The sequence below is a fragment of the Erinaceus europaeus genome, chromosome 10, assembly GCF_950295315.1.
Source record: "Erinaceus europaeus chromosome 10, mEriEur2.1, whole genome shotgun sequence".
In the NCBI taxonomy this organism is placed as follows: Eukaryota; Metazoa; Chordata; class Mammalia; order Eulipotyphla; family Erinaceidae; genus Erinaceus; species Erinaceus europaeus.
In genome coordinates this window covers 51,661,034-51,688,822 of record NC_080171.1, presented here as the reverse complement: position 1 = coordinate 51,688,822, position 27,789 = coordinate 51,661,034, and the positions used below count along the sequence as shown (strand labels likewise).

The 27,789-nt window shown below is 37.1% G+C and overlaps 1 protein-coding gene across 4 annotated transcripts in view; it reads right to left on the bottom strand.

Annotated features, from left to right (window-relative positions):
- Positions 1 to 27,789, bottom strand: part of CNTLN (centlein) — a 331,221-nt gene that overhangs the window by 135,232 nt on the left and 168,200 nt on the right. For all 4 annotated transcript variants that reach the window (XM_060199608.1, XM_016193668.2, XM_060199607.1 and 1 more), the window contains exons 11-12: positions 26,771 to 26,892; positions 24,895 to 25,014 (exon numbers count right to left, since the gene is read on the bottom strand). In XM_060199608.1, the coding sequence (XP_060055591.1) occupies positions 24,895 to 25,014; positions 26,771 to 26,892 (242 nt within the window). The remainder of the gene's footprint in view (positions 1 to 24,894; positions 25,015 to 26,770; positions 26,893 to 27,789) is intronic.

The following is a 27,789-nucleotide window of genomic DNA, read 5'->3' as shown; positions in this document are numbered from 1 at the left end:
GTCCCAGCAGCAGCCGCTGGAGGAGAATGATGGGGAAGCACATGGTGTGGTGATTTGCCCGCTCTTGAATAAAGATTAAACTGCAGCTTCTAAGTCCAGCCGTGTGTCTCTGTTCACTGCCGCGAAGCTAGCCAGGCCTGCTGGCACCCCTGAACCTTAACAACATCACATGGCAGCAACAACTTATACCTCCATGATTTCTTATGTGTTTTTCTGTTATTTCTTTGTTTCTCATGTTCCACCAGTGAGATCATTTGGAATGTGTCCCACTCCTTCTTGCATATCTTATTTATCCTGATTCCCCCAAGTTCTATCCAAAACATAGCAAAGGGTAAGGTATCATCATTTACAGCTGAGCAGTATTCCATTAAATGAACACGTTATACAAATTAATCATAATAATGTAAAAATAAAGGGGGTAGATAAAATAAGGTAGAACTAGCCAGCCAGCAAAGTAGCTCACTTAAATAGTGCCTGAGAGAAATAAGGGTATTATACAGAAAGGGGAAGGTTCTTGCTATCTAAGGGTTTAAGAAGTCAATAGATAGTTATTGCTATAAACAAATTATTTGGGAATTGGGTTAACTTTGAAAATCCCTTTGTTAGCATTTACTGTATCATATAAGACCTCACCATAATTTATGACCTTTTATGCTATTTACATATAACTGTATCTTATAAAGTAATGCTACCATTTGTTTCTGTTCTCATTGGTCTAAACTTTTAAAGATGTAGTATTTCAAAGAACATATCATTATTAAAAATGTATTAACAGTTTGAGCCCACTGTTAAGATTCAATTACTACAATTGGCACCATCAAAGACTGTGCCCCTTTTGCCACCCCGCCCAACAAGCGAAGCTGAAAGTCTATCCTATCCCTCCACCTAGAGATTTTTACTTTGGTGCCATACTCCAACTCAGTCAGAAACCCCAAAGATTTGCCTTGTCTTATCAGACTCCCTGCCTCACAAACCACCCTGCATTTTTCTGCCTCCAGGAACCTGGCATTCCTTAAAACATTAAACCAGCTCCCCCTGCTCCACCCTGCATTCCTTGATACTATGGCCCAACCTTTTATTATCTACTTTTTTGTGGTCATTTAGTTAAAAAGAAAAGGGGGGGTTTAAAAAGAAAATGGGGATTCAGTTAAAAAGAAAAGGGGGGAATTTTTTTATTATCTTCTGTTTTGTCTAACAAATGACTTAAGGCCTCCACCCTACTCCCCCACCCATTCTGCTCATTTAATATATTCTTTTTCTACCCTTAAGATCATAGGGTATTATTAATCCTACCAGTTAAACCTCTAGCAATAGTTGCTAAGGAAGTCCCTACCTTTTTCACTTTTCTCCTCCTCTTTCCTAACCATGTACGGTATTGTCAAGCCACTTCCATTTCTGATTTGGCTCTTCCATGTTCCAACCTGGAGAAGGGCGCAGGCAGACAGGGAGGCTGACGCCGGCCATTGTGGTTTGCACTACGTGGATTAACCAGGTATGCTACCACCCGACTCTGGGGCATTCTGATGAATAAAAATTGAATTGCTTTGCCACCATGAGTTTGGTTCCTGGGTCATCTCTCTCTCTTTCATCACTAGCCTGACACTGTGTGCCTATTTTTGTTCCAGTACCATGCTGTTTTGATGATGATGGCCTTATAATATAGTTTGCGATCTGGAATGTGATGCCTCCATTTTTGTTTATTTTCCTCAAGACTGTTTTGGCGATTCTAGGTGTTTTCTGGTTCCAGATAAAGGACTGTAATTTTTGTTTTATTCTCTAACAGAAACTTTGTTGGACTTTGATGAGTATCACATTAAAATTATATATGGCTCTGAGTACAATATTCATTTTCATGATATTAATTCTTCCAATCCATGAGCATGGGATATCTTTCCATTTCTTGGTATCATTTTCTATTTCCTTGAATAACGATTCATAGTTTTCAGTATACAAGTCTTTCACTTCTTTGGCCAGACTTATTCCTAATATTTTATTGATGTTGCTGTGACAGTAAATGGGAGTGATTTATGGATGTCCTCTTCTTTGGACTTAGTTTGCATAAAGAAATACCTAATGATTTCCAGTAACTTTCTGTTAGATTCTTTATGTTTTTCTATGTATACTATCATATTGTATACAAATAGTGAGAGTTTGACTTCTTCCCTTCCAATCTGCATTCCTTTGATTCCATTCTCTTGTTTGATTGGTATGGCAAGAACTTCCTCTACTATGTTGAAAAATAATGGTGATAATGAACAGCCCTTTCTAGTCCCCAATCTGAGGGAGAATGTTTTCAGCTTCTGTCCATTTAGTATGATGTTGGCTGTAGGTTTGCTACATATGGACTCCACTATCTTGAGGAATTTCCCATCTATTCCCCTTCTTTTTTTTTTTAATGTTTTGAGCATGAATGGGTATTGTATTTTGTCAAAGGCTTTCTCTACATCTATTGAAATAATCATGAGGTATTTGGTTTTGCATTTATTAATGTGGTGAGTGATACTGATTGACATGCGTATATTGAACCAGCCTTGCAATCCTGGGATAAATCCCACTTGGTCATGATGAACATTCTTTTTTATACACTGGTGTATCCGGATGGCTAGGATCTTGTTCAATATTTTAGCATCTACGTACATCTGAGATATTATTCTGTAGTTTTACTTTTTTGTTGTGTCCCTATCTGCTTTTGGTATCAGGGTTATGTTGGCTTCATAGAAGGTGGAAGTGTTCCTGTTTCTTTGATCTTTTGAAAGAGCTTTTAAATTATAACTGTTAACTCTTTTCTGAAGGTTTTGTAGAATTCATTTGTAAAGCCATCTGGCCCTGGGCTTTTGTTGTTGGGAAGATTCTTAGTTAACTATTTCAACATCTTTGTCTGTGATTGGTGCATTTAGGTTCTGTTGTTCTTCCTGGTTCAGTTTTGGAAGGAAATATGCTTCTAGAAATTCTTCCATTTCTTCCAGATTCTCTAGCTTGGTGGCATATAGTTGTTCGTAGAAGTTTCACATGATTTGTTGCATTTCTGAGGTGTCTGTTGCGATACCCCTCTATAGTTTACAATTCGATTGATTTGAGTCTTCTCTCTCTTTTTCTTGTGAGTTTGGGTAAGAGTTTGTCAATTTTGTATAAATTTTCAAAGAGCCAACATTTGGCTTAATTGTTCTTTTGTATGGTTTTCTTATTTTCAATGTTGTTTATTTCCACTCTAATTTTAGTGATTTCAGTTCTTCTGTTTGCTTACAGGTTCCTTTGTTCCACTTCTTCAATGTCTTTAAGGTGTGCATTAAAGTTGTTTATTTGAGCTTTTTCTTCTTCTCTAATTTGTGCTTGTAAAGCTATGAGTTTCCCTCTTAGTACTGCTTTAGCTGTGTCCTAAATATTTTGATATCCTGGTGTTTTCATTTTCATTTGTTTCTAGGAACATTTGAATTTCTTAGTTGAGTGCCTCTTTGACCTAGTCATTATCAAGCAGTATGTTATTGAATTTCCAAATTTTGAGACTTTTAGTAAGTTTCTGTTTCTTGTTAAAAGTTACCTTTACTTGCTTTTGATCCCTCCATCTTGTGTGAATAAAAGTCTAGCAGGATATATTATCCTTGGTTGAAACCCTTTTTCATTGAGGCCTTAACAGATAGTTTGCCACTATTTTCTGGCTTTTAGAGTCTGAGTGGAGAGGTCTGCTGATAGTCTTAAGGGTTTTCCCCGTATGTGACTTTTTTTTTTCTCTTGCAGTTTTTAGGATCCTTTCTTTATCCTTTTCTTTTTTTTTAATATTTATTTTATTTATTTATTCCCTTTTGTTGCCCTTGTTGTTTTATTGTTGTAGTTATTATTGTTGTTGTCGTTGTTGGATAGGACAGAGAGAAATGGAGAGAGGAGGGGAAGACAGAGGAGGAAAGAAAGACAGACACCTGCAGACCTGCTTCACCGCCTGTGAAGCGACTCCCCTGCAGGTGGGGAGCCGGGCTTTGAACCGGGATCCCTATGCCGGTCCTTGGGCTTTGCACCACCTGCGCTTAACCCGCTGTGCTACAGCCCGACTCCCTATCCTTTTCTTTTCATTGTAACTATGATGTGTTTTGTTGTCTTCAGGTCTGGGTTGATTCTGTTTGGGACTCTCTGGGCCTCTTGAATCTTAATGTTCTTTCTGCTGTTTAGGGCTAGGGACTTTTCTTCTATTATTTCCTCTAGGATATTTTCTTCCCCTTCCTCTCATTCTTCCTCTGGTAGGCCAACTTTACGAATGTTACTTCTTTTGAGATCATTCCATCTGTCTCTGTTGTTGTTTTCAGTGTCTCTCAATCTCTTTTTTAGCTCTTTTACCTCCTTCTTATTTCTTTCTAATTTATCCTCTGTCTGGCTAATTCTGTTTTCTGCTTATGTTAATCTGCATTCCCTACCCTCAGCTTCCTTCTTCAGTTCAGCTATTTTTCTACCTTGCTCAGTCAAAGTACTAGCTTGTTCTGCTAGCTGGTCTCTTAGCTCAGCTTTTTCAGCTTTCAGTTCTCTAATTACCTAAAGTAGCTAGCATTTTCCTTGAGGGTCTCATCTTTTTTTCCCCTATTTCTGATAACTTTTTCCTCAATAGCTGTCTTCATTTCTATGATTAATAAGCCAATTACTGTTTGGATATTTTATTTATTTATAGTTGCTTCAGGCTTACTTGGAATTTTTTTCTGGGCTTCTGTCCTGATTCATTGCCAGAGCTGATTTAGTTGCTTTTGATTTCACTGTATTTTTTTATTGCTTTTTTTTTTTGTTGTTGCCTTGGATATTACCATTCAGTTGTTGTGTTGGCTGAGGAAAAGTCCCATTAAACCAAAGGCCTCTTACAACTGAGGTCACAAACCTCAACAAATATAGCAACAACAAAAAAATGATAATTAAAGTAGTTCAACCAAAACTATTTAGACACAAAGACTCTGCCCACCAAAAACAAAACAAACCAGAATCACAAACAAAATAACAACAAAGGCTGGAAAAAAATGCAATGCAAGAACAAACAAATAACAGAAATCCATTACCAAACATAAATTTTGGTGATTGTGGGAGGAGAGAGGAAATAAAGGAAGGAGAGAGAACAAGAGATAAAGAAAGAAAAATCTTGCCCCATCAGTCTTCTTGCACAAGATAGGTCACAGATGTGCACAAGTGAGTACAACAACTACTGGAGCAAAGGCTAAGTTTTTTAAAACCAGAGAGAAGGAAAGAAAAAAGAAACACTATGAAGAGAGAGAGAGTAAAGAAAAGAGAGGGAAAAAAGTTACTATCACAATAGAGAGCACAATCAGTAATTGCAATGCACCAACAGCTGAGAATTTCTTTGGCCAGAGGAATGAGAAGGGAAAATAAACTAAAAGCAATAAAACAAAATAAAATAAAAATCAAGCTAACAACAACAAAAAAGCCGAAACAAACGAACAAGTCAAACAAAATAAAACACCTAAAGATAAGTTTTCAGTTTGAACTATTCCTAATTATCTATCCTAAACCTCCCCGCCTTGCTAATCAAAGCAAAAAGCTATTGCAAAAAGCAACATAAGCTAAAGAACTAGAGTTGAAGAAAAAATGCTAGGGTAGAACATTCGCATGGCCCCAGAATAGGCAAAAGTTGGTCAAGGAAGTTAACCAGTCAGAAAGACATTCAGCCACCAGGAGGAGAGAAATAGGGGGGAAGAAAGACAGCTCCTTCTGATGAAGCCTGCTGATCCTGGAATCTTGAGAAAGAAGTTATCCCCAAAGGAGGCCTCTTTTGTCTGTGGCTCCTTTCTTTACCCCTCTGGAGTGAGGATGTTGAGGTAGGGTGGCATAAAGAATGCCAATTTTAACTCACAGAAACTACACTCAATGTGCTTTTTCCTTTTGTAGCCTGTTCCAGACTATATGTGATCTCTGGCTCTCTTCTTTCTAACCTCTCTTGTGCACTTCCTCTACCACTGGCCTGGAAATCTTGCCCACATTCAGAATTTCTTGGTTTCAAGCAGCTGCTTTGCAGAGAGAAAGTCAGATGAGGTCATCACACTGCCATCTTGCCATCTTGGCTCTACCCCTCTCTATTTTCTATCTTAAGGCTTTTTCAGGCACCAAGTTGCAGATGCTAATATGACTCCAACCTGACTTCCCTGGGCAGATGAGCTCATCAGTGTAGGCTGGAATCCCACCTCTCCAGATCCCTGCCCCACTAGGGAAAGATAGAAACAGGCTGGGAGTATGAATCAACCTACCAACAGCCATGTTCAGTGGAGAAGCAATTAGAAGTTAGACCTTCCACCTTCTCCACCCTGTAATGGTCCTGGGCTCATACTCCCTGAGGGATAAAGAATAGGAAAGCTTCCAGTGGAAGGGATGGATTGTGGAACTCTGGTGGTGACAATTTTGTGGAATTTTACCCCTCTTGTCCTAAGATCTTGTTGCTCATTATTATATCAATCAATTAAAAAAAAGGATATATGCCAAAATGCCAAAAAGGAATTTAAGTAATGAGAAAATTAAAAGAAAATTTTATAGTCAAAAGTAAGAAGAGGACCAGGAAGGGGAAAGGGAGAGGGAGGAAAGAAAAGGAAAGGAAAGGAAAGGAAAGGAAAGGAAAGGAAAGGAAAGGAAAGGAAAGGAAAGGAAAGGAAAGAAATGAGAGGGCAGATGGTAGTGTATCCAATTTGCCACACAAACTACCATGTAAAAGGTCCTGGGATTAAGTCCAAGTCACCACCTACAGCATAGGAGCTGCACTATAAGTGAAGTTGTGGTTCAGGTGTCTCTCTGTCTCTATTCTTCTCTATCTTCCCATCCATTCTCAATTTCTCCCTGTCCCTTCAATTAAAAGGATAAAATTAAAAGAGTAGATTCCTTGTGCAGGCACAAATCCCAGAGATAATCTTTGTGGAAAAAAATTAATAAAATGAAAGATATTTTAAAAAGAGTAAAAACAAATACAAGCATAAAATGTCACTTAAAATGAGGATAAAAATATTCAGTAACAAAACAATATTAAAAATATATATAATAACTACAAAAGATCAAAGGAATTATTTTCTAGGAAGAAAGATCTAAGCTCTATATATTCAAAAATTTAAGAAATACATTCTTTTAAATATTTATATATTCCCTTTTTTTTGCCCTTGTTGTTTAATGATTGTAGTTATTATAGTTGTTGTTGGATAGGACAGAGAGAAATGGAGAGAGGAGGGGAAGACAGAGAGGAGGACAGAAAGATCGACACCTACAGACCTGCTTCTCCACCTGTGAAGCGACTGCCCTGTAGGTGGGGAGCCAGGGGCTCGAACTGGGATCCTTACTCTGATCCTTCCACTTTGTGCCACCTGTGCTTAACCTGCTGTGCTGCTGCCTGACACCCAAGAAATACATTTTTTTATTGACACCAGAGTTATTGCAGGAGCTCAGTGCCTGCACTACTATTCACCACTCTAGGCAGCCTATTTTTTATTTCAGGGGCTCAAACCCAGGTCTTTGCACATGGTTACATGTTCTCAACTGGGTATGCCACTGCCCTTGCCACCATGAAATACACTTTTTAAAAGTTCAGTTCATAAAATGTTAATAAAAACAGTCTGTTGATGAAGTAGTACCGCTTCCCCTTAAGTGTAGTTGATGGAAAAAATTATGTTTACAGTTTGATGTGTAAATTTATATCAGTCATTAATATATTCCTAAGTGTCCATAAATAAGCAATTTCAAAGTTGAGCTCCCGTATATTTCCAGCTTTTCAGGTAAAACACAGATTAGTGGAAGGGGTACAGACATGTTCACACACATAATACACAAAAATTAAGTTTGTAGTAGGTCCTTGCTTCAACATACTATGAACATGTTGCACAATGAAGCAAGATATCCTCACATGTGCACATACACACATACACAAGCAGAATGAACTTATCTCAGTTTAGGACTGATTGATTTTTCAGGTCAGTAACCAATTGAAACATGTTCAGTAGAGGAATTTTTTAAAATATTTATTTTGAAAAGACAGAGAGATATTGAAAGAGGGGACACAGAGAGGGCAGGAGAGTTATACATTAAGCACTGCTCCACTGGTCATGAAATTTCCACATAACATATGCACTCAACTGAGTACATTACTGGCTGCTCCCAGAGGTATTTTATAGTTTCTACTTTTCTAGGAAAAACTCATGTAGTTCCTGTATTTTTTTTTCTACCTCCAGGGTTATTACTGAGGCTGGGTGCCAGCACTGTGAATCCACTGGTACTGGATGTCATCTATTTTTCCATTATTGTTGCTGTTATTATTATTGTCATTGCTGCTGCTGCTGCTGTTGTTGTTGGATAGGACAGAGAGAAATTGAAAGAGACTGGGAAAGAAAAATAGACACCTGCAGACCTACTTCACCATTTGTGAAGCGACCTCTTTGCAGGTGAGAGCCTGGGGCTAGAACCAGGATCTGTGAGTCAGACCCTTGTTGCACAACTACCCAGCCCCCTAGTTCCTGTATTTTTAAAATAGTCTAATTCTTTATCTGAGAAACAAAAAAAAAATCATAATGGTATGTTTGGTGTCCAGAGTCAAAAAATAAGATATGATGTACATTAAATCCAATGCTTTACATACTATGGCATCTCCTGATCACAGTTACTATTATAACTTCAAAAGGTATTCACAAATATTAGGGAGTACGTTACTCAAATTAAACAATTATATATAACATCTTTAATGAATGTTTGGAATAGGAGTTACAAAAACAAGTGCCCTGGTACTCACTGATTCACTACTCATGTAATAAGATATTTCTGATACTCTGATATGAGGGCTGTGATTTCAAAAGAGCATCATTTCTGGTAGAACAGTGTCCATGGCATGTGGAATTTCACTGCTATGGGCCACTCTGTTAATCCAGAAAGAGATAAGGATAGAGACAGACAAAGAAACAGATAGAAACAATAACAAAGAAGCTTCCATTATTGTCACAGCACCTCAGCATTCGTTGTCAAAGCATTTGGTGCATGTGCCTAAACCTGGATTGTGCACATGGCAATGCAGGCACACTACACACTGAGCTATCGCTCTAGCCCCTAAAGGCAACTCTTTAGTGGGAAGTTATACGAAATATTACTCAGACAAGTGTGATCCTTGAAAAAAAAAAAGAGTTAACAAAGGGAACACTAAAAGAACCATACAAAAGATCAATGAGTCCAAATGTTGGTTCTCTGAAAAACTAAACAAGATTGACAAACTCCTAGCCAGACTCAATAAAAAAAAAGGGTTAAGACACAAATTAATAGAATTGTAAAAGATAGAGGAGATATCACAACTGACACCAGAAAATCCAGAAATCCAGAAAATCATGTGAAACGTCTATGAAGAACTAAATGCCACCAAGCTAGAGAATCTGGAAGAAATGGAACAATTCCTAGAAACATATGCCCTTCCAAAACTGAACCAAGAAGAACTACAAAACCTAAATGCACCAATCACAGACAAAGAAATCAAAAACATTATTAAGAATCTCCCCAACAACAAAAGTCCTGGACCAGATGTCCTCACAAAGGAATTCTACAAAACCTTCAGAAAACAGTTAACACCCATACTTCTAAAGCTTTTTCACAATATCAAAGAAACAGAAACACACCCTTCCGCCTCCTATGAAGCCAACATCACCTGATACCAAAAGGAGATAGGGACACAACAAAAAAGGAAAACTACAGACCAATATCGCTGATGAACATAGATGCCAAAATATTAAACAAGATCTTGGCCAACCGGATACAGCAACATATCAAAAAGATTGTTCATCACGACCAAGTGGGATTCATCCCAGGAATGCAAGGCTGGTTCAACATCCGTAAATCAATCAATGTCATTCATCACATCAATAAAAGCAAAGCCAAAAACCACATGATTATCTCAATAGATGCAGAGAAAGCCTTTGACAAAATCCAACACCCATTCATGCTCAAAACTCTACAAAAAATGGGAATAAATGGGAAATTCCTCAAGATAGTGGAATCCATATATAGCAAACCTACAGCCAACATCATACTCAATGGACAGAAGCTGAAAGCATTCCCCCTCAGAGCGGGAACTAGACAGGGCTGTCCACTGTAACCATTACTCTTCAACATAGTGTTGGAAGTTCTTGCCATAACAATCAGGCAAGAGAAAGGAATCAAAGGAATACAGACTGGAAGGGAAGAAGTCAAGCTCTCACTGTTTGCAGATATATGATAGTATATATAGAAAAACCTAAAGAATCCAGCAGAAAACTATTGGAAGGTATTAGGCAATAGAGCAAGGTGTCAGGCTACAAAAATCAATGTACAAAAATCAGTGGCATTTCTTTATGCAAACACTAAATCTGAAGAAGAAGACATCCAGAAATCACTCCCATTCACTGATGCAGCAAAATCAATAAAATACCTAGGAGTAAAGCTGACCAAAGAAGTGAAAGACTTGTATACTGAAAACTATGAGTCACTCTTCAAGGAAATAGAAATTGATACCAAGAAATGGAAAGACATCCCATGCTCATGGATTGGAAGAATAAATATCATCAAAACGAATATTCTCCCCAGAGCCATATACAAATTTAATGTGATACCCATCAAAGTTCCACCAAGCTTCTTTAAGAGAATAGAGCAAAAACTACATTCATTTATCTGGAACCAGAAAACACCTAGAATTGCCAAAACCATCTTGAGGAAAAGAAACAGAAACGAAGGCATCACACTCCCAGACCTTAAACTATATTATAATGCCATCATCATCAAAACAGCATGGTACTGGAACAAAAATAGGCACACAGACCAGTGGAACAGAATTGAAAGCCCAGATCTAAAACCCCACTTCTATGGACATCTAATCTTTGATAAGGGGCCCAAAGTATTAAATGGAAGAAGGAGGCTCTCTTCAATAAATGGTACGGGGAAAACTGGGTTATAATATGCAGAAGAATGAAATTGAACCACCTTATCTCCCAAGAAACAAAAATCAACTCCAAATGGATCAAAGACCTGGATATCAGACAGTAAACTATCAAATACTTAGAGGAAAACATTGGTGAAACACTTTCCCACCTAAACCTCAAGGACATCTTTGATGAAACCAACCCAATTGCAAGGAAGACTAAAGCAGAAACAAACCAATTGGACTGCATCAAATTGAAAAGCTTCTGTACAGCCAAAGAAACTATCACACTGCAGTGGGCTAAGCGCAGGTGGCGCAAATCACAAGGACCGGCATAAGGATCCCGGTTCGAACCCCGGCTCCCCACCTGCAGGGGAGTCGCTTCACAGGTGGTGAAGCAGGTCTGCAGGTGTCCATCTTTCTCTCCTCCTCTCTGTCTTCCCCTCCCTCTCTCCATTTCTCTCTGTCCTATCCAACAACGGCAACAACAATAATAACTACAACAATAAAACAACAAGGGCAACAAAAGGGAATAAATAAATAAAATAAATATATATATTAAAAAAACAGTATAAAAAAAAAAAGAAACTATCACACAAACAAAGAGACCCTTCACAGAATGTGAGAAGATCTTCACATGCCAAACATCGGATAAGAGACTAATCACCAAAATATACAAAGAGCTCAGCAAACTTAGCACCAGAATAGCAAATGACCCAATGCAAAAATGGACAGAGGATATGAACAACACAGTCACTTCAGAGGAGATCCAAAAGGCTAACATACATATGAAAAACTGTTCCAGGTCGTTGATTGTCAGAGAGATGCAAATAAAGACAACACTGAAATACCACCTCACTCCTGTGAGAATGGCATACATCAAAAAGGAAAGCAGCAACAAATGTTGGAAAGGCTGTGGAGACAGAGGAACCCTTCTACACTGCTGGTGGGAATGTAAATTGGTCCAGCCTCTCTGTAGAGGAGTCTGGAGAACTCTCACAAGGCTAGACAGAGACCTTCCTTATGACCCAGTAATTCCTCTCCTGGGGATATACCCCAAGGATTCCATAACACCCAACCAAAAAGACATGTATAGATCTATGTTCATAGCAGCACAATTCATAATAGCTAAAACTTGGAAGGAATCCAGGTGCCCAATAGCAGACGAATGGCTGAGAAAGCTGTGGTACATAAACACAATAGAATACTATGCAGCTATTAAGAACAATGAGCCCACCTTATCTGACCCATCTTGGACAGAGCTAGAAGGAATTATGTTAAGTCAGCTAAGTCAGAAAGATAAAGATGAGTATGGTATGTCCCCACTCATCAACAGAAGTTGAGAAAGAAGAACAGAAAGGGAAACTAAAAGCAGGGTCTGATTAAATCTAGAGCAGGGCACCAGTGTAAAAACCCTGTGGTGAAGGGGAGGGTAGCCATTGGGCTTCCCAGCGCAGCCATGGGGGGGTGGGGGTCGGTGGGGGGGACGGGAAACAGTCTTTTGGTGGTAGTAGTGGTGTTTATGTACAATCCTATTAAAGTGTAAACATATAAACCACTATTTAATTAATATGAGAAGGGAAAAATTGACCATACGTCTAGAACTTCTTAAAACACAGACTGAGTCTTTTTAATACATAGGCTGTCTTTGATATGTTGTCTCTCCCAAAAGCCTAGACTAGGGAGAACAGAAGCAATGAGTAGCACAGCTATATACAAGATGCTGGGTATTATACCCCAAACCCTATCAAAGGGACTTTCCAAAGTTAACCCTATCACCAAATAATGTGACGATAACAATAACTAGCCATTGTCTTCTTGAACCCTAGGACAACAGGAACCTCACATTTCCACTATAGAGCCTATATTTCCCCCAGTCCTAGAACTTTAGGGTGGGGCCCACTTTTCTGCATGCTGCTCTCAAATTAAATCAAATAATATTGCATCTGCGGATCGCAACCTAATCAACACAACGAGTGCCACCCCAGCATGCTTCACTTCAGACTGTGACCAGAGACTTCAGGTGTGGAATGACAACCCTTCAGCTTTATCACTCGGGTGAGACCTTTCCTTTCATAGTATTCTCTAATTCCATTCCAGGTGGTCCACTCCCCAATAAAGTCCCCAAACCTAGATATAGTCCAGGTCTCCTGAGATAGAGCATAGGTTCACCCGTGCCAATAAACTAGGGGAAAAATATATACCTGAAAGCAGAAGTACACAAAATCATGCAGGGAATACCCCCCAACACTGCATCTGCACTATTCCTGTCTTTAGGTCCATGATTGTTCAACAATTTGCTTGGCTTTGTATGTTAACTCTCTTTTCAGCCACCAGGTTCTGGATGCCAGCAAGATGCTGACCAGACTTCCCTAGACAGAGGAACCCATCAATGTGTATTAGAGCTCCACTTCCTCAGAGCCCTACCCTACTAGGGAAAGAGAGAGGCAGACTGGGAGTATGGATTGATCAGTCAACACCCATGTTCAGCAGGGAAGCAATTACAGAAGCCAGACCTTCCACCCTCTGCAACCCACAGCAACCCTGGATCCATACTCCCAGAGAGATAGAGAATGGGAAGGCTACAGGGGAGGGGATGGGATATGGAGATCAGGTTATGGGAATTGTGCAGAATTGTACCCCTCTTATTCTATGGTTTTGTTAATGTCTCCTTTCTTAAATAAAATAAAAAAAAAACTACAATCACTTATCTGGAACCAGAAAACACCTAGAATTTCCAAAAACCATCTTGTGGAAAAGAAACAGAAATGGAGGCATCACACTCCCAAACCTCAAACTTTATTATAAAGCCATCATAATCGAAACAGCATGGTACTGGAACAAAAATAGGCACACAGACCAGTGGACCAGAATTGAAAGCCCAGAACTAAACCCCCACACTTATGGACATCTAATATAATTTTAAAGAATCCATCAGAAAACTACTAGAAGTTATTAGGCAACATAGCAAGGTGTCAGGCTACAAAATCAATGTACAAAAATCAGTGGAATTTCTTTATGCAAAAACTAAATCTGAAGAAGATATCCAGAAATCACTCCTATTCACTGTTACAGAAAATTAATAAGATACCTAGGAATAAAGGTGACCAAAGAAATGAAAGACTTGTATACTGAAAACTATGAGTCACTATTCAAGGAAATAGAAACTGATACCAAAAAATGAAAAGACATACCATGCTCATGGATCAGAAGAATAAATATCATCAAAATGAATAGTCTCTCCAGAGCCAATATACTAATTTAACGCAATATCCATCAAAGTTCCACCAAGCTTCTTTAAGAGAATAGAACAAACACTACAATCATTTATCTGGAACCAGAAAATACCTAGGATTGGCAAAACAGTCTTAAGGAAAAGAAACAGAAATGGTGGCATCACATTCGCAGATCCCAAACTATATTATAAAGCCATCATCATCAAAACAGCCTGTTATTGGAACAAAAATAGGCACACAGACCAGTGGAACAGAATTGAAAGCCCAGATCTAAACCCCCACACCTATGGACATCTAATCTTTGATAAGGGGGCCCAAAGTATTATATGTAAGAAGGAGGCTCTCTTTAATAAATGGTGCTGGGAAAACTGGGTTTTAACATGCAGAAGAATGAAACTGAACCACTTTATCTCACCAGAAACAAAAATCAACTCCGAATGGATCAAGGACCTGGATGTTAGACCAGAAACCATCAAATACTTAAAGGAAAACATTGGTAGAACACTTTCCCACCTAAACCTCAAGGACATCTTTGATTAAACAAACCCAATTGCAAGGAAGACTAAAGCAGAAAGAAACCAGTGGGACTATATCATATTGAAAAGCTTCTGCACAGCCAAAGAAACTATCACACAAAGAAAGTGACCCCTCACAGAATGGGAGAAGATCTTCACATGCCATACATCAGACAAGAGACTAATAACCAAAATATACAAAGAGCTCAGCAAACTTAGCAACAAAAAAGCAAATGACTGTATTCAAAAATGGGCAAAGGATATGAACAAAACATTCACTATTGTTGGTATGCTTCTAATTCTGCTTCTAAGACCCCTTCTGTTTCATTGGTTTAATCCCCCCTGCTTAACACTGTATTCTATTTACATAACCACTGTTAGCTAAGCACCGCCCTGCCTCCAGGGCATTGGTTTAATCCTCACTGTTTTGCTCGCTTTTTCCTTCTCCCCACCCCTATCCTAGTACATCCTCTTTGGACCTGACTCTTCCACCTCAGGATATATAAGGACAAGATTGTGATTAGAGATAGCTTAGATTGCGCTGTGTTCCACATGAATAAAGACTGAACTGTGTACCACTCAGCCATGAGTCCCTGGTATTCTCTCTCTCCCGCCCGCTAAGCTAGCCTGACACACTATAGAGGAGATACAAGAGGATAACAAACATGAATAATTGTTCCCGGTTGCTGATTGTCAGAGAAATGCAAATTAAGACAACATTGAGATACCACCTCACTCCTGTGAGAATGGCATACATCAAAAAGGACAACAACAACAAATGCTGGAGAGGATGTGGGGACAGAGGAACCCTTCTGCACAGCTGGTGGGAAAGTAAATTGTTCCAGCCTCTCTGGAGAGCACTCTGGAGAACTCTCACAAGGCTAGACATGGACCTTCCATATGACCCAGTAATTCCTCTCCTAAGACTCCATAACACCCAACCCAAAAGGTATGTGTACACCTCTGTTCATAGCACCACAATTTGTAATAGCTAAAACCTGGAAGCAACCCAGGTGCCCAACAACAGATGAGTGGTTGAGAAAGCTGTGGTATATATACCCATTGGAATACTATGTAGCTATTAAGAACAATGAACCCACCTTCTCTGACCCATCATGGATGGAGCTAGAAGAAATTATGTTAAGTGAGCTAAATCAGAAAGATAAAGATGAGTATGGGATGATCCCACTCATAAACAGAAGTTGAGAAGAATAACAGAAAGGAAAACTCAAAGCAGGATCTGACTAAATATGCAGTAGGGCACCAAATTAACAACCCTGGGTGGAGGGTGGGGGTGGATGTTCAGCTTCATGGGGCGTGGGGTGGTGGGGTGGGGGGGATGGGACATAGTCTTTTGGTGGTGGAATGGTGTTTATGTAAACTCCTTCAATTTGTAGTCATATAAATCAGTATTTAAGTAATATGAGAGGGGAAAAATTGATTGAATGTCTCAAACTTTTTAAAAGCACTGACTGAGTCTTTTTAATACATAGGCTGAGTCTTTGATTTGTTGACTCTCTTAAAAGCTTAGTCCAGGGAGAACAAAAGTAACCTGTGGCATAGCTATATGCAAACAATGTCAAAGGACATAAAATATGGTGAGGGTGTGTATGATACAACAAATCCTAACAAAGGATTTTTCAAAGTTAACCCAATTGCCAAACAATGTTTTCATTGCAATAACTATCTATTGTCTTCTTAAACCATAAGACAACAGGAATCTCCCGCTTCCTCTATAGAGCCTATGTTTCTTCCAACCCTGGAGCCTCTGGGGTGGGGCTCACTTCCCTGCATGCTTTTCTCAAGTCAGGCCAAGTGATGTTGCATCTGCTGATTCCAACCTAATCAATGCAAGGAGTACCATTTCAGCATGCTTCACTTCAGACTGTGTACAGAGTTGGCATGGATTGCCAGCCCTTCACCCTCATCACTCAGGTGAGACATTTCCTTTCATGGTATTCTCTAATTCCATTCCAGTAGGTTCATTTCCTAACAAAGTCCCAAAACCTAGATATAGGCCAGGTCCCATAAGATAGAGTATATGTTCACATGTATCCACAAATTAGGGCAAAATATATACCTGAAAGCAAAAGTACACAATAATCTGTAGTGAGTCAGTATCAAGTTCATAATGAAATAGCATCTACTTAGACTTAGATAACCTCCTCACCTACTTCCTATTACAGTTCTCTCACTCCAAAGCTAACCATATCAAAGCAAGGACTGCAAAAGCTGAATAAGGGCAAGAGACTGGCATACTTTAACGATGACTCTTTAGTCACTATCAGTCCATTCCACCAAATGGAGTCCTAATTGGGGAGTCCTGAGATTCCCAAACAGACTTGATGGAGAACTCAAATAAATCCCTTTCTCCATTGTTACCGGTCATTTCTAACAGGAACAACAAAATAGACCCCTTTGTGGCCCCCATAGGACCTTGCCCTCAACCTGGATCAACAATGGTAGAGAATGTTCCAACCTCTGAAGGGAGGATTGACAACATACTCTACGCTACACCTGAGGAAGATGGGTCGATACTGGAGCAACATGGAATGTTCCTACCCATGACCACAGAATGTGAGCTCAGATCTAGAGGGATGTAGAGGTCACACAGGCTCCTAAGCTAATTATGAGCCCCAGATCACATCCAATTTATACCCCTTTCCCATATTAGGGAGCTGCTCTCTTCCCTGATTCAGCTTTCTGGTCCTTTTTCCAGCCATAACATCATCTCCCCAGACAATAATTAGGATCCACTTCCATATCAGATTTCAAGCTCAGGCAAAAAAAGAAAAAACAAACAAACATGGAAACAAACAAATAAAACACTAGTATAGCTACAGGCCCTTTGAAATATAACTAAAATATGATACAAAACGGAGGACCCCCAAACACTTCATCTGCAATATTACAGCCTTTAGGTCCATGATTGTTCAACAATTTGTTTGGCTTTGTATATTAACTCTCTTTTCAGCCACCAGGTTCCAGATCCTAGCATGATGCCAATCAAACTTTCCTGGACAGACAACCCCACCAATGTGCCTTGGAGCTCTGCTTCCCCAGAGCCCTTCCCCCCTAGGGAAAGAGAAAGACAGGCTGGGAGTATGGATTGACCTGTCAACGCCCATGTTCAGTGGGGAAGCAATTACAGAAGCCAGAACTTCCACCTTCTGCATCCCACAATCATCTTGGGTCCATACTCCCAGAGGGTTAAAGAATAGGAAAGCTATCAGTGGAGGGAATGGTATATGGAGGTCTGGCGGTGGGAATTGTGAGAAGCTGTACCCCTCTTATCCTATGGTTTTGTCAATGTTCCCTTTTTATAAATAAAAAATTTTTTCTAAAAAAGGAACACTAGATGTAGTCTAGATCATGACAAAGATCATGACAAAGAGAATTCCCCAAAATAGCATGCTTATCTCATTACATAGGAAAAGAAGAAAAGAGAGTGAAGTTTGGGGAGACTGAGAAGCCTGCAATTTGTGAAGCACAATACACACATAGGAGGAAATCATAAAGATAAAGAACTACAGAAATCTGCATAAGGATTTCATTTGAGTACACAGGCAGATAACAACTAGTTATAAATGGCACTACTCTGGAATTCACACAAAACTGTGTGTATTCCAGTTCTGACGAGACAGAGAGGCTAATCTTTGCTGAACACCATGTGCATTTAATGAATAACTTACAGAATCATTTTAGTGAGCGACAAACAAGTTTCTGACAAAGGAAAGGTAAATATTCCAAAAAAGTTTTAAGTCTGAAAATTGTTTGAAATTGATATTTTAGGGAGTAGGGCTGTAGCGCAGCGGGTTAAGCGCAGGTGGCGCAAAGCACAAGGACCGGCATAAGGATCCCGGTTCGAACCCCGGCTCCCCACCTGCAGGGGAGTCGCTTCACAGGCGGTGAAGCAGGTCTGCAGGTGTCTGTCTTTCTCTCCTCCTCTCTGTCTTCCCCTCCTCTCTCCATTTCTCTCTGTCCTATCCCACAACGACAACAACAATAATAACTACAACAATAAAAAACAACAAGGGCAACAAAAAGGGTATAAATAAATAAAATAAATATTAAAAAAAAAGAAAGCCACAAAAAAAAGAAATTGATATTTTAACAGAATATCTCAGTAGTCAATAGAAAAACTAGTCAGAAATGACTAAGGATATAGAGCTTTTGAAAAGCAATAATTAGGGTAGGACATTGGTGCGCAAAGCTGAGCATACAGATTACTATGCACAAGGACCCTGGTGGGAGCCTCCACTAAGCTTCACAAACAGTAAAGCAGGACTGTGTCTATTTTTCACCCTCTCTAACCCCTGCCCCCTACCTTCTCAATTTATTTTTGTCCTATCAAATTAAATAAAAAATAAAACTGGGCATGAAGAACAGTGGATTTGTAGCGTAGATACTGAACTCCAGTGACAAACCTGCTAGCAAAAAAAAAAAAAATTTAAAAGAAAAACAATTATAAAAAATCTGATTCAGAGCTTGGCATACTGGTTATAGAAAAAGCAAAAACAAACAAACAAGAAAAACCCACTTTCATTCCTTAGGCTTCAAGGTCCCAGGTTCAATCTTAAGTACCATCATAAGCAAAAGCTGTTCTGGTGTGTCCCACTGTTATCTTTCTGTGTGTCTTTCTCTTGATCTCATTAAAAAGTAAAATATTTTTTAAAAATTTAGCAGATAGTAAAATAACAGTTTGTTCAGATAACATAAGAAATGCATTTTTCTAACTGTATGAAACTTTCAGCAAGATAAAACCACATTTTAAGCTATAAAACAATTCTCAATAAAATTTAAAAGATTTAAGTCATGCATTATAACTTCTGTGACCACAAAATAACTAATAATTCTAAAGTTGCAATGATTAAAATAAAAAATTACTAATTTTCTTGAAGTAAATGAAATTAAGTCTCTGGAGATAAAGGAAATGTAAGAATCAAGTAGAAATCATAGCACTGAAAATCACAGTAAGCCAAAAATTTTAAATCTCACCGGATAAATCAAAAGCAGTAATTACAAATACAGAAGAGTCAGTAAACATAAAGACAGAACAGTAAAAATCACCCTACTTAAACAACAGAAATAAACTTTCAACGACAAGAGTAGTCTCAGGAACCTTTTTGACAAAAGCAAAATGTCTAAAATTCAAACTATTATAGTCCCAGAAGGTGAGGGACCGTAATTAAGTATATGAGGGATTAGATGCCAAATTTCTAAAAACTGTCAAAGACATAAGTATAGAATTTCAAGAAGCTGAGAGACTCAAAAATTAGAATAAATGCACAGAGACTCCTTCCGAGACACATCACAATCAAACTCTTCAAAAATGAGGTGTGACAGAAGTGAAGTGCAGGAGTTGCACTTCAAGGTTGTGAGTTCAATACCTCACACCACATTTGCCAGAGCACTAGAGTGATGTTCTAACTTCAACTCCTTCTTTCTCCCTCTTATTGTCTCTCTCTTAAATTTTTTTAAAACTTAGAAAATTAAAGACAAAGGAAATATTATAAACAGAACAATGTATTGAGACTAGAGAAGCAGATATATATATATATATATATATATATATATATATATATATATATATATATATATATAATTTTACCAGCAGCTACTGAGGCCAACAGTTAGTAGGATATTTTTCAAGTGTTATGGAAAAATTTCACATTTACAAATTCTTCAATGAAAATACGCTTCAGGAATGATAGAGATATTTAGGTAAAATAAAACTTAAAGAATAAGAAAAATTTAATATGGAACAATGCAAACATAAAGAAAACAACAAAAGAAGAAAATCTGAAGAAAGACAGTGGAATGGTTATCTAAGAGGACTTTCACGTCTTAGACACTATGTTCAGTGACCATGTTCAGTCACTGGTACCAATATAGGCTAGAGCTGAGGAGTACTCTGATCAATTTCTTTCTCTCTCTTTTTGTATCTCTCTCACTAAAATGAAATTAATTAATTATTTTTAAATAAACATTGAAAGGTCAAAAATAAAGCTGAAACAATGAAAAAAATAACAATATATTTGTAGTATTTATGAAAACCTAATAGACTATACTCTGGAGCTTTAAAAATTATTTAAAAATTATTTTACAACATCCTCTAATGAATTTTCAATGTACTAAGAGAAAATATTTAATACAGTTATAAAGAGGGAGGTGAAAATTATATAAATGAAATTACATTTCATCTAAAATGTGTGAAGGCTGATTCTTACAGACAGTATTATATAAAACCTAGAGAAACCAAGAAAAACATACTGAAAGACATAACTTGAAAAACTTAAATGGGGAGGCAGGCAGTGGCGCACCTGATTAAGTGCACATACTACAGTGCACTTTCCCCCTGATCCCCACATGCAGGGGGAAAGCTTAGTGAGTGGTGAAGCAGGGCTATAGGTGTCTATTTTCCTCTCTTTCTCCCCTCCCCTCTCAATTTCTCTCTGTCTCTATCCAATAATAAATAAAGAAAATTTAAAAAGGAAAATTAAAAAAAGAAAATCTTGAAAAGAAAAGAAAAAAATAGGGACTGGGTGGTCAGGAACCTAGTTGAACACACATATCACAATGCACAAGAACCTAGGGTTCAAACCACCGTGCGCTACCTGCAGAGGGAAAGCTTTGCAAGCGGTAAAGCAGTGCTGCAGGTATCTCCCTGTTTCTTTCCCTCCCTACCCACTTCCTCTTGATTTCTGGCTGTCTCTATGCAATAAGTAAATAAAGACAATAACAAAATTTTAAAAGACCAAAATATAAATAAAAATGTATTTCTAGAAGCTGGGCAGTCGTTCACAAAATAGAGTGCACATGCTTCCATGCTTGAGGAGCAAGATTTAGTCCCCGATCCGCATCTGTAGGAGGAGAGCTTCATGAGCAGTGGAACAGAACTACAGGTGTTTCTCCTTCTTTCTGTATCTTTCCCTCTCTAGCTCTCTATCTCACACTCTCATTCATAAAAAAAGCAAGAGTGAGAGTGAGGGGAGGGGGAAGAGAAACAGATAGAGAAAGAAATGGGGGGGATTCTGAACCCTAATAATAACCTTGGTGATAAAAATAAAAAATAATAATGATAATATCTAGAGCTGACCAAGATGTGGAACAATGCATATGAATTTCTGTTGGAATAAAAAAAATGGTATAGCCAATGTGAAACTTAATTCTGACAATACACTGCATGACACATGTAATGTATAGGTATTTACACTAAATTAAAAAAAAAAAACAACCTATGCTTATACAAAAACTTGTATGTATATAACAATGACTATGAAAACACTAGAAAAGACCCAATGTAGTTGGATAAGCATTGTGGTACATCCATACAATGGAATGTTATTTAGTATGCCAGAAGGATAAACTGGATAAACCAATATGAATGAATTTCAAAGTCATTATGATGACAGAAAAAAGTCAATACCAAAAAGGTATACTCTTTTTGATTCTACACTCTCTGATTCTACACACACAGCATTCTGAAAACAAGGCAAAGTTATAGGAAGGAAAAATAAATGAGCTTGCCATGCTTTAGGGGTGGTAGGAGGGTTTAACTTTAAGGGGAAACATCAAGAACATTTTTTAGATGATAGAGTTAGTTTGCATATTGGTTATATCAAATCTATTGCATGTGCTCATATATTTTCTATATTCATACTGCAGTGATATAACTCCTACAATTATAGGTCAAATGCATTGTAGATAAATGATGAAAATGAAAAAAGTTCTATCTTCATCAACAAATAAATTCCAGTGAACAAAAAGACTAACATTTCATAGGTCTTTATCATGACATCAAAAACATTTTAATTTCATTTTTAACATTACATTTCACTAGAATGTTAATATTGAGCACTTTTCCTAGAGTAGAGTTTGCCTGATGATCTCCTCTCATTCACCTAACAAAATCACTATCATATTGCAGCAATGTAAGCATAGCTGTTAACTGAGTAAATATTTCACAAAACATTTGAATCCTGTCCCTAAAACTCTATTTCAAGATTTTGAATTTATTTTATTATTTAATATTTTATGGATACCCAAATAGTTATTAATTTATACATGGCAATGACATTAATAAACTTAAACAGATTGGGGCAGGTTATACATTATTAATAATAACCCTAAATCCTAATTCCAAAAGCTATTTGAGATGTATATATACTGCTGAGTATGATTCTTATTGACTCACTTCTTTCCCTTAGTTTAATGGTTTCAACACTGAGTGAATTTGTCAGGATTGTATCATTTCTCTAATTTTCTTGGAAAGACTTTGTTGCATTTTCTTTGGTTCTATTTCATCAATTAATAAAATAACCCTCAAATATATCACTTACAGCTAAACTCTGCTTGAACTTTAATGAATACATTAAATTTTGCAAAGAAATTCATTCTCTCACCCAATTCACTTAGCTCAAAACTAACTTTAATTGGAAAGACAAAAAAAAATCATTAAGACTTGTCAGGAAAAGTATTAGTACATGCCAAAACATGGATGAATCTTGAAAACACCAAGCTAAGTGAAAGAAGTTAATCAAAGGGAATCACATAGTATATGATTTCACCCATGAGAAATGTCCAAAACAGGCAAATTTATAAACACAAAAAACAAGCCTATTGGTCAAGTAGAGCTGAGGAAGGAAAATGGAAAGACCAAAGAGGTATGGAGCTTATTAGAGGAGTCATGGAGATACAATGATAGAGGCTCAGTTCTTCCAATATAAGTGGTTGAATCATATACATTTTATAGTGAATTGCATGACTTAAAAATCTTAGCTTACTAAAGTTATTAAAATTATCAATGACTATCCCCCTAGTCAAATCTATAAAATAATTCTCAGGCTAAGGAGATAGTATAATGGTTATGCAAAAATGCTTTTGTGTCTGAGGCACCAAAAGTCCCAGGTTCAATCCCCAGCACCACCACAAACCAGAGTTGAGGAGTACTCTGGTGAAAAAAAATCTCAATATAAATTTTACTATCAACATCAAATATTTGGCACTAACAATGCCCTATATTTAAAAAGGTATGTGGAAGTGTATATTTAAATCTTGCACAGTAATTATTTTAAAAAATAAATTATTACATGTGTCAACTATGAACCATGAACACCCAAATAGGTATATTAAAAACTGAGGTTTATACACATATCGGAGTGTGAAGCTGTCCTTCATAACTTATATAGTATATAAACCAATGATAAATAAATAAAAATGTTAAAGTTAAAATCTAAAATTACACGTATTATCATCTAACATATAAAACATTGTTTTTCAATAAAGAAAATTCAATAATTTTAATTAAATTATTACATAATACTCCCCTCTAATATTCTAAAAGACATCCAGATTTTTTTTCAATTGCATGATCTAAATGTCAAAAATTAGCTCTAAATGAAGAATTAGATAAGTTGCAAAAGAGTCTAATTATGTCGGCTAACATCTTTTTGTTTTTCAAAAAAAAATAATAATAATTTTCTTTCTTTGCCAAGCTGAATATAGTAGCCTGTAAATTATAAGATCATGAAAGCAAACTGTGTGTTTTCTAAAATATGAGTATCCTTCATCAAGTTTTATACTTAGGGCAGCAAAAAGACCTATGTGAAGGGATCAGCATTAAGCCCAAAGGACAGGCAGCACACAGCAAGAAAGAAAGCAATTCCCCAGTGTCTTTTGCAGGTTACTACCAAGGACCATGTTAGCAGATCCATACCAGACCCTTAACAGGCAGTTCTGCTGCTACCAGTAATTAGCTTGGACAGCTCTGGCTCCAAGAGTAGCAGCAAGGCTACACCATAATGAGCTCAGCTGGGATTAGCAGGACAGGGCAGGGAACCAAGAGAGCTCAGGCATTCTGCATTGCGAATGTATCTAGGAGATCAAACAAGGATGGCTGGGTAGGTTATCCCCTCTCCACCTCATTCCAAAAATGAAGCACGGCAGTGTCTAAAATACAGACTAATGAAGAGCGACACCTCCAACAGATGAGAGCCACATTAATTAACACAATCCCTAGATCATATTACAGAATTTCAGCTAAAGCTAGCAAATGTACAACTTGATATTGAATTATCCATATATATTTTTTTAAAACTAGTTTTTTTTCTTTACTTTTATTTACCATCCATCTGCCCCTTCAGATTATTTCACTTTCAACTTATATAAGGTATTTCTTACCTGGTCTTGAAGTCACACACGCACACTCACAAATCATTCAAAATATTGACCTATACCTTTATTATTAAAAAATGCAACTTACTTTTCAATCATTAGCTCCTGGTTCTCCCTTTTGAAATAAGTCAGTTCATTCCATACGGCGTCAGAATCCTCTTGTCGAAGTTGTTGGGGATCTGCTCGCTTTATCTTCCTGAGTTCCATCCTAATTTCAAAATGAAGTTGGTTTCTTTCTTAACATATTCAAAGTGTAGTAAAAAGTATTCATACATTCTCTAAAATTAAAAAATATCTCTTGACTAATTCCACATCGCTATTTATAGGGTGAAATTCCTAAGTAGGTAAAAATCAAAATTTTATGCCATAATTTCTTAATAAGCATAGCCGCTACTATAGGATGCAAACTTTTAAGCAGACACATGATATCCACAAGACTTTTCATTTAATTAACTATATTAGCAATAAATAAACATGTTGTAGGACTATCATACTTCCTAAAAGAGGGGCAATAGAATTAATGCATGTAATTTCTGTTACACAATCTGAATGCATTATATGTGGTCTATCTTAAAATAAGATATTATAAGGGGCTGGTCAGACAGTTTTATTTTAATTTTTAAATATTTTTTAAAATATTTATTTATTCCCTTTTGTTGCCCTTGTTTGATTGTTGTAATTACTGTTGTTATTGATGTCATTGTTGCTGGATAGGACAGAGAGAAATGGAGGAGGAGGGGAAGACAGATATGGGGAGAGAAAGACAGACACCTGCAGACCTGCTTCACCGCCTGTGAAGAGACTCCCCTGCAGGTGGGGAGCCAGGGGCTCGAACCGGGATCCTTAACTCGGGTCTTTGCACTTCGTGCCACCTGCACATAACCAGCTGCACTGGTTAGAAAGTTTTTATACTTCTAGTGGCTATAAAAAAAAAAAAAGTCTGGTGAGAACTGGGTAGGCAGCATAATGGTTATGTAAAAGGACTTTGGTGTCTGAGGCTCCAAAGTCTCAGATTTAATCTCAGCACTACCATAAGCCAAAATTAAGCAGTGTTCTGGTAGAAATAAATAAATAATGAATTAGGTGAACGAAGACTAGATTTATCCAGAAACATTGTTATATCACTGATTTACTGCAAGTGATTAGAAACATTTTCCATTCATCAAATGAAAAATTAGATGTTACAATTATCTATAAAACATGCCAAATAAACCTTTATGTTTTCACATAAAACAAACTTTTCCTTTTCATTTTGTAAAAGCGCTGTACCGGCCAATTTAGAAAAGGTATTTCTCTACAGAACAGACCAATGTGTATCATCAATGTTGCCCTAAAGGATCCATCTCAAAATATGAGAGAGTAGTAGATTTTCTATACTCATTCAGTCCTTTGCCCTCTGTTGATACTGTTAACAGGGGAGCCACTTACGACTAACCAAGATCTGAACACCTGTTCAGAGCAATTGAACTGAGACCACCAATTCATTCAAATAAGCTGCAGAATAAGCTGATGGATAGTAAAGATTTTCAAACTGCATACTAGGTAGAAGTGAATTTAAGACAGACAACTATATGTGGGAATTCCTATTTCTTTGGTCTTTCAATTAAAAAATAAATTCTTTTGAGTTATGAATATTACAGCATTTGAGTTTTATTTATTTAAAGCAGTTTTTACATCATATGGACATGAAGTAAGTTTTCCTCAGCTATACTTTATTAATATTGAAATAAACCGATTTATAACATTAACTTAACTAATGATTTCTGCAAATGATAGGAGCACCTATAGTGACTGCTAGCATATTTCTCTGCATTTATTTATTACATAATCTATTAAAATTCGTACTAAAGATCTTACTACCAAACATTTTTTTAATTCAAACAAAATCCATTAAAACACCTATATGATACTACGCCAATCCATTTAATATTTAGGGAAATGCCTTTATGAGCTAAGTAACTCACATGTCACTGTTTTCTTCCCACTGTTTTAATTGCTCTTTTACTGCTCTGTAGTTGGTCTGTAACATCTGTAGCCTTTCCTTGCGTTTTTCATGGGCATCTCTTAGCTCATCATTTTCTTGGCTCTATAGAACACAAAAAAGCAAGTACACAAGTTATTATTTTTTTAAGGAATAATATAATGTTGGAAATAATTACTTAGCATTACCCTGCTAAGTATGAAATGTGAAAGAAAATACTTTGCAAATGAGTTCATACTACTCAGGAAGAAAAGAAACAATATGCTCGACACAGGAATGGTTTGATAAATGAAAACCACTCACTGTCAATTTTAATAATGGCTTAACTAATTTCAAATTTTGACATCAAATTAGTTTCACTTATTTTCCTGTTATTAATTCATATACACACAAATGGATAATAACCAATCTTACAGATTTTATTTTTCTTTTCAAAACAAAAATTTATCCAAATAGAAGCCATGACTGTTCTAGAAAAAGGGCACAAATCATAGTAAGAATAACTCTGTAGATTAGGAATTCCAGGCACAGAGATTACATAGAAGAAAAACAGTTTGGACATATATCAGACCTATATTTAAACTTCAGGCTGTATTATGAAGAATTGGAATATGACAACTGGGCTTAGAACTTTTAAAGAGGCCATAAACTATATAGTTCCAACATTATTGGGTTAAACAAGGACTTCTGGGAGGCCAAACAATTTTAGTTAATGACTTCTAAATCTGTTTAGTGGAGAACATGTCTGTGTTAGATATAAGCATAAAATTAACTTATATAGTTCAGTTCTTTTTTTTTCAGTTTTCAGAGGGTGTACTTATATCATTTTTAAAACACGCTTCTCAAAAAAAGTGATTCTTCACCAAACCTTCAGAATTTCAATTTTATTTATTGAGTTGTCAGAAAAGTTAGAATGTATTCTTCTATGCAAAAGTACGTCATGACTTTTCTGGCAATTAATTAATTATTTATTACGTAGTGTCAGGTATGAGGCAAGAACTG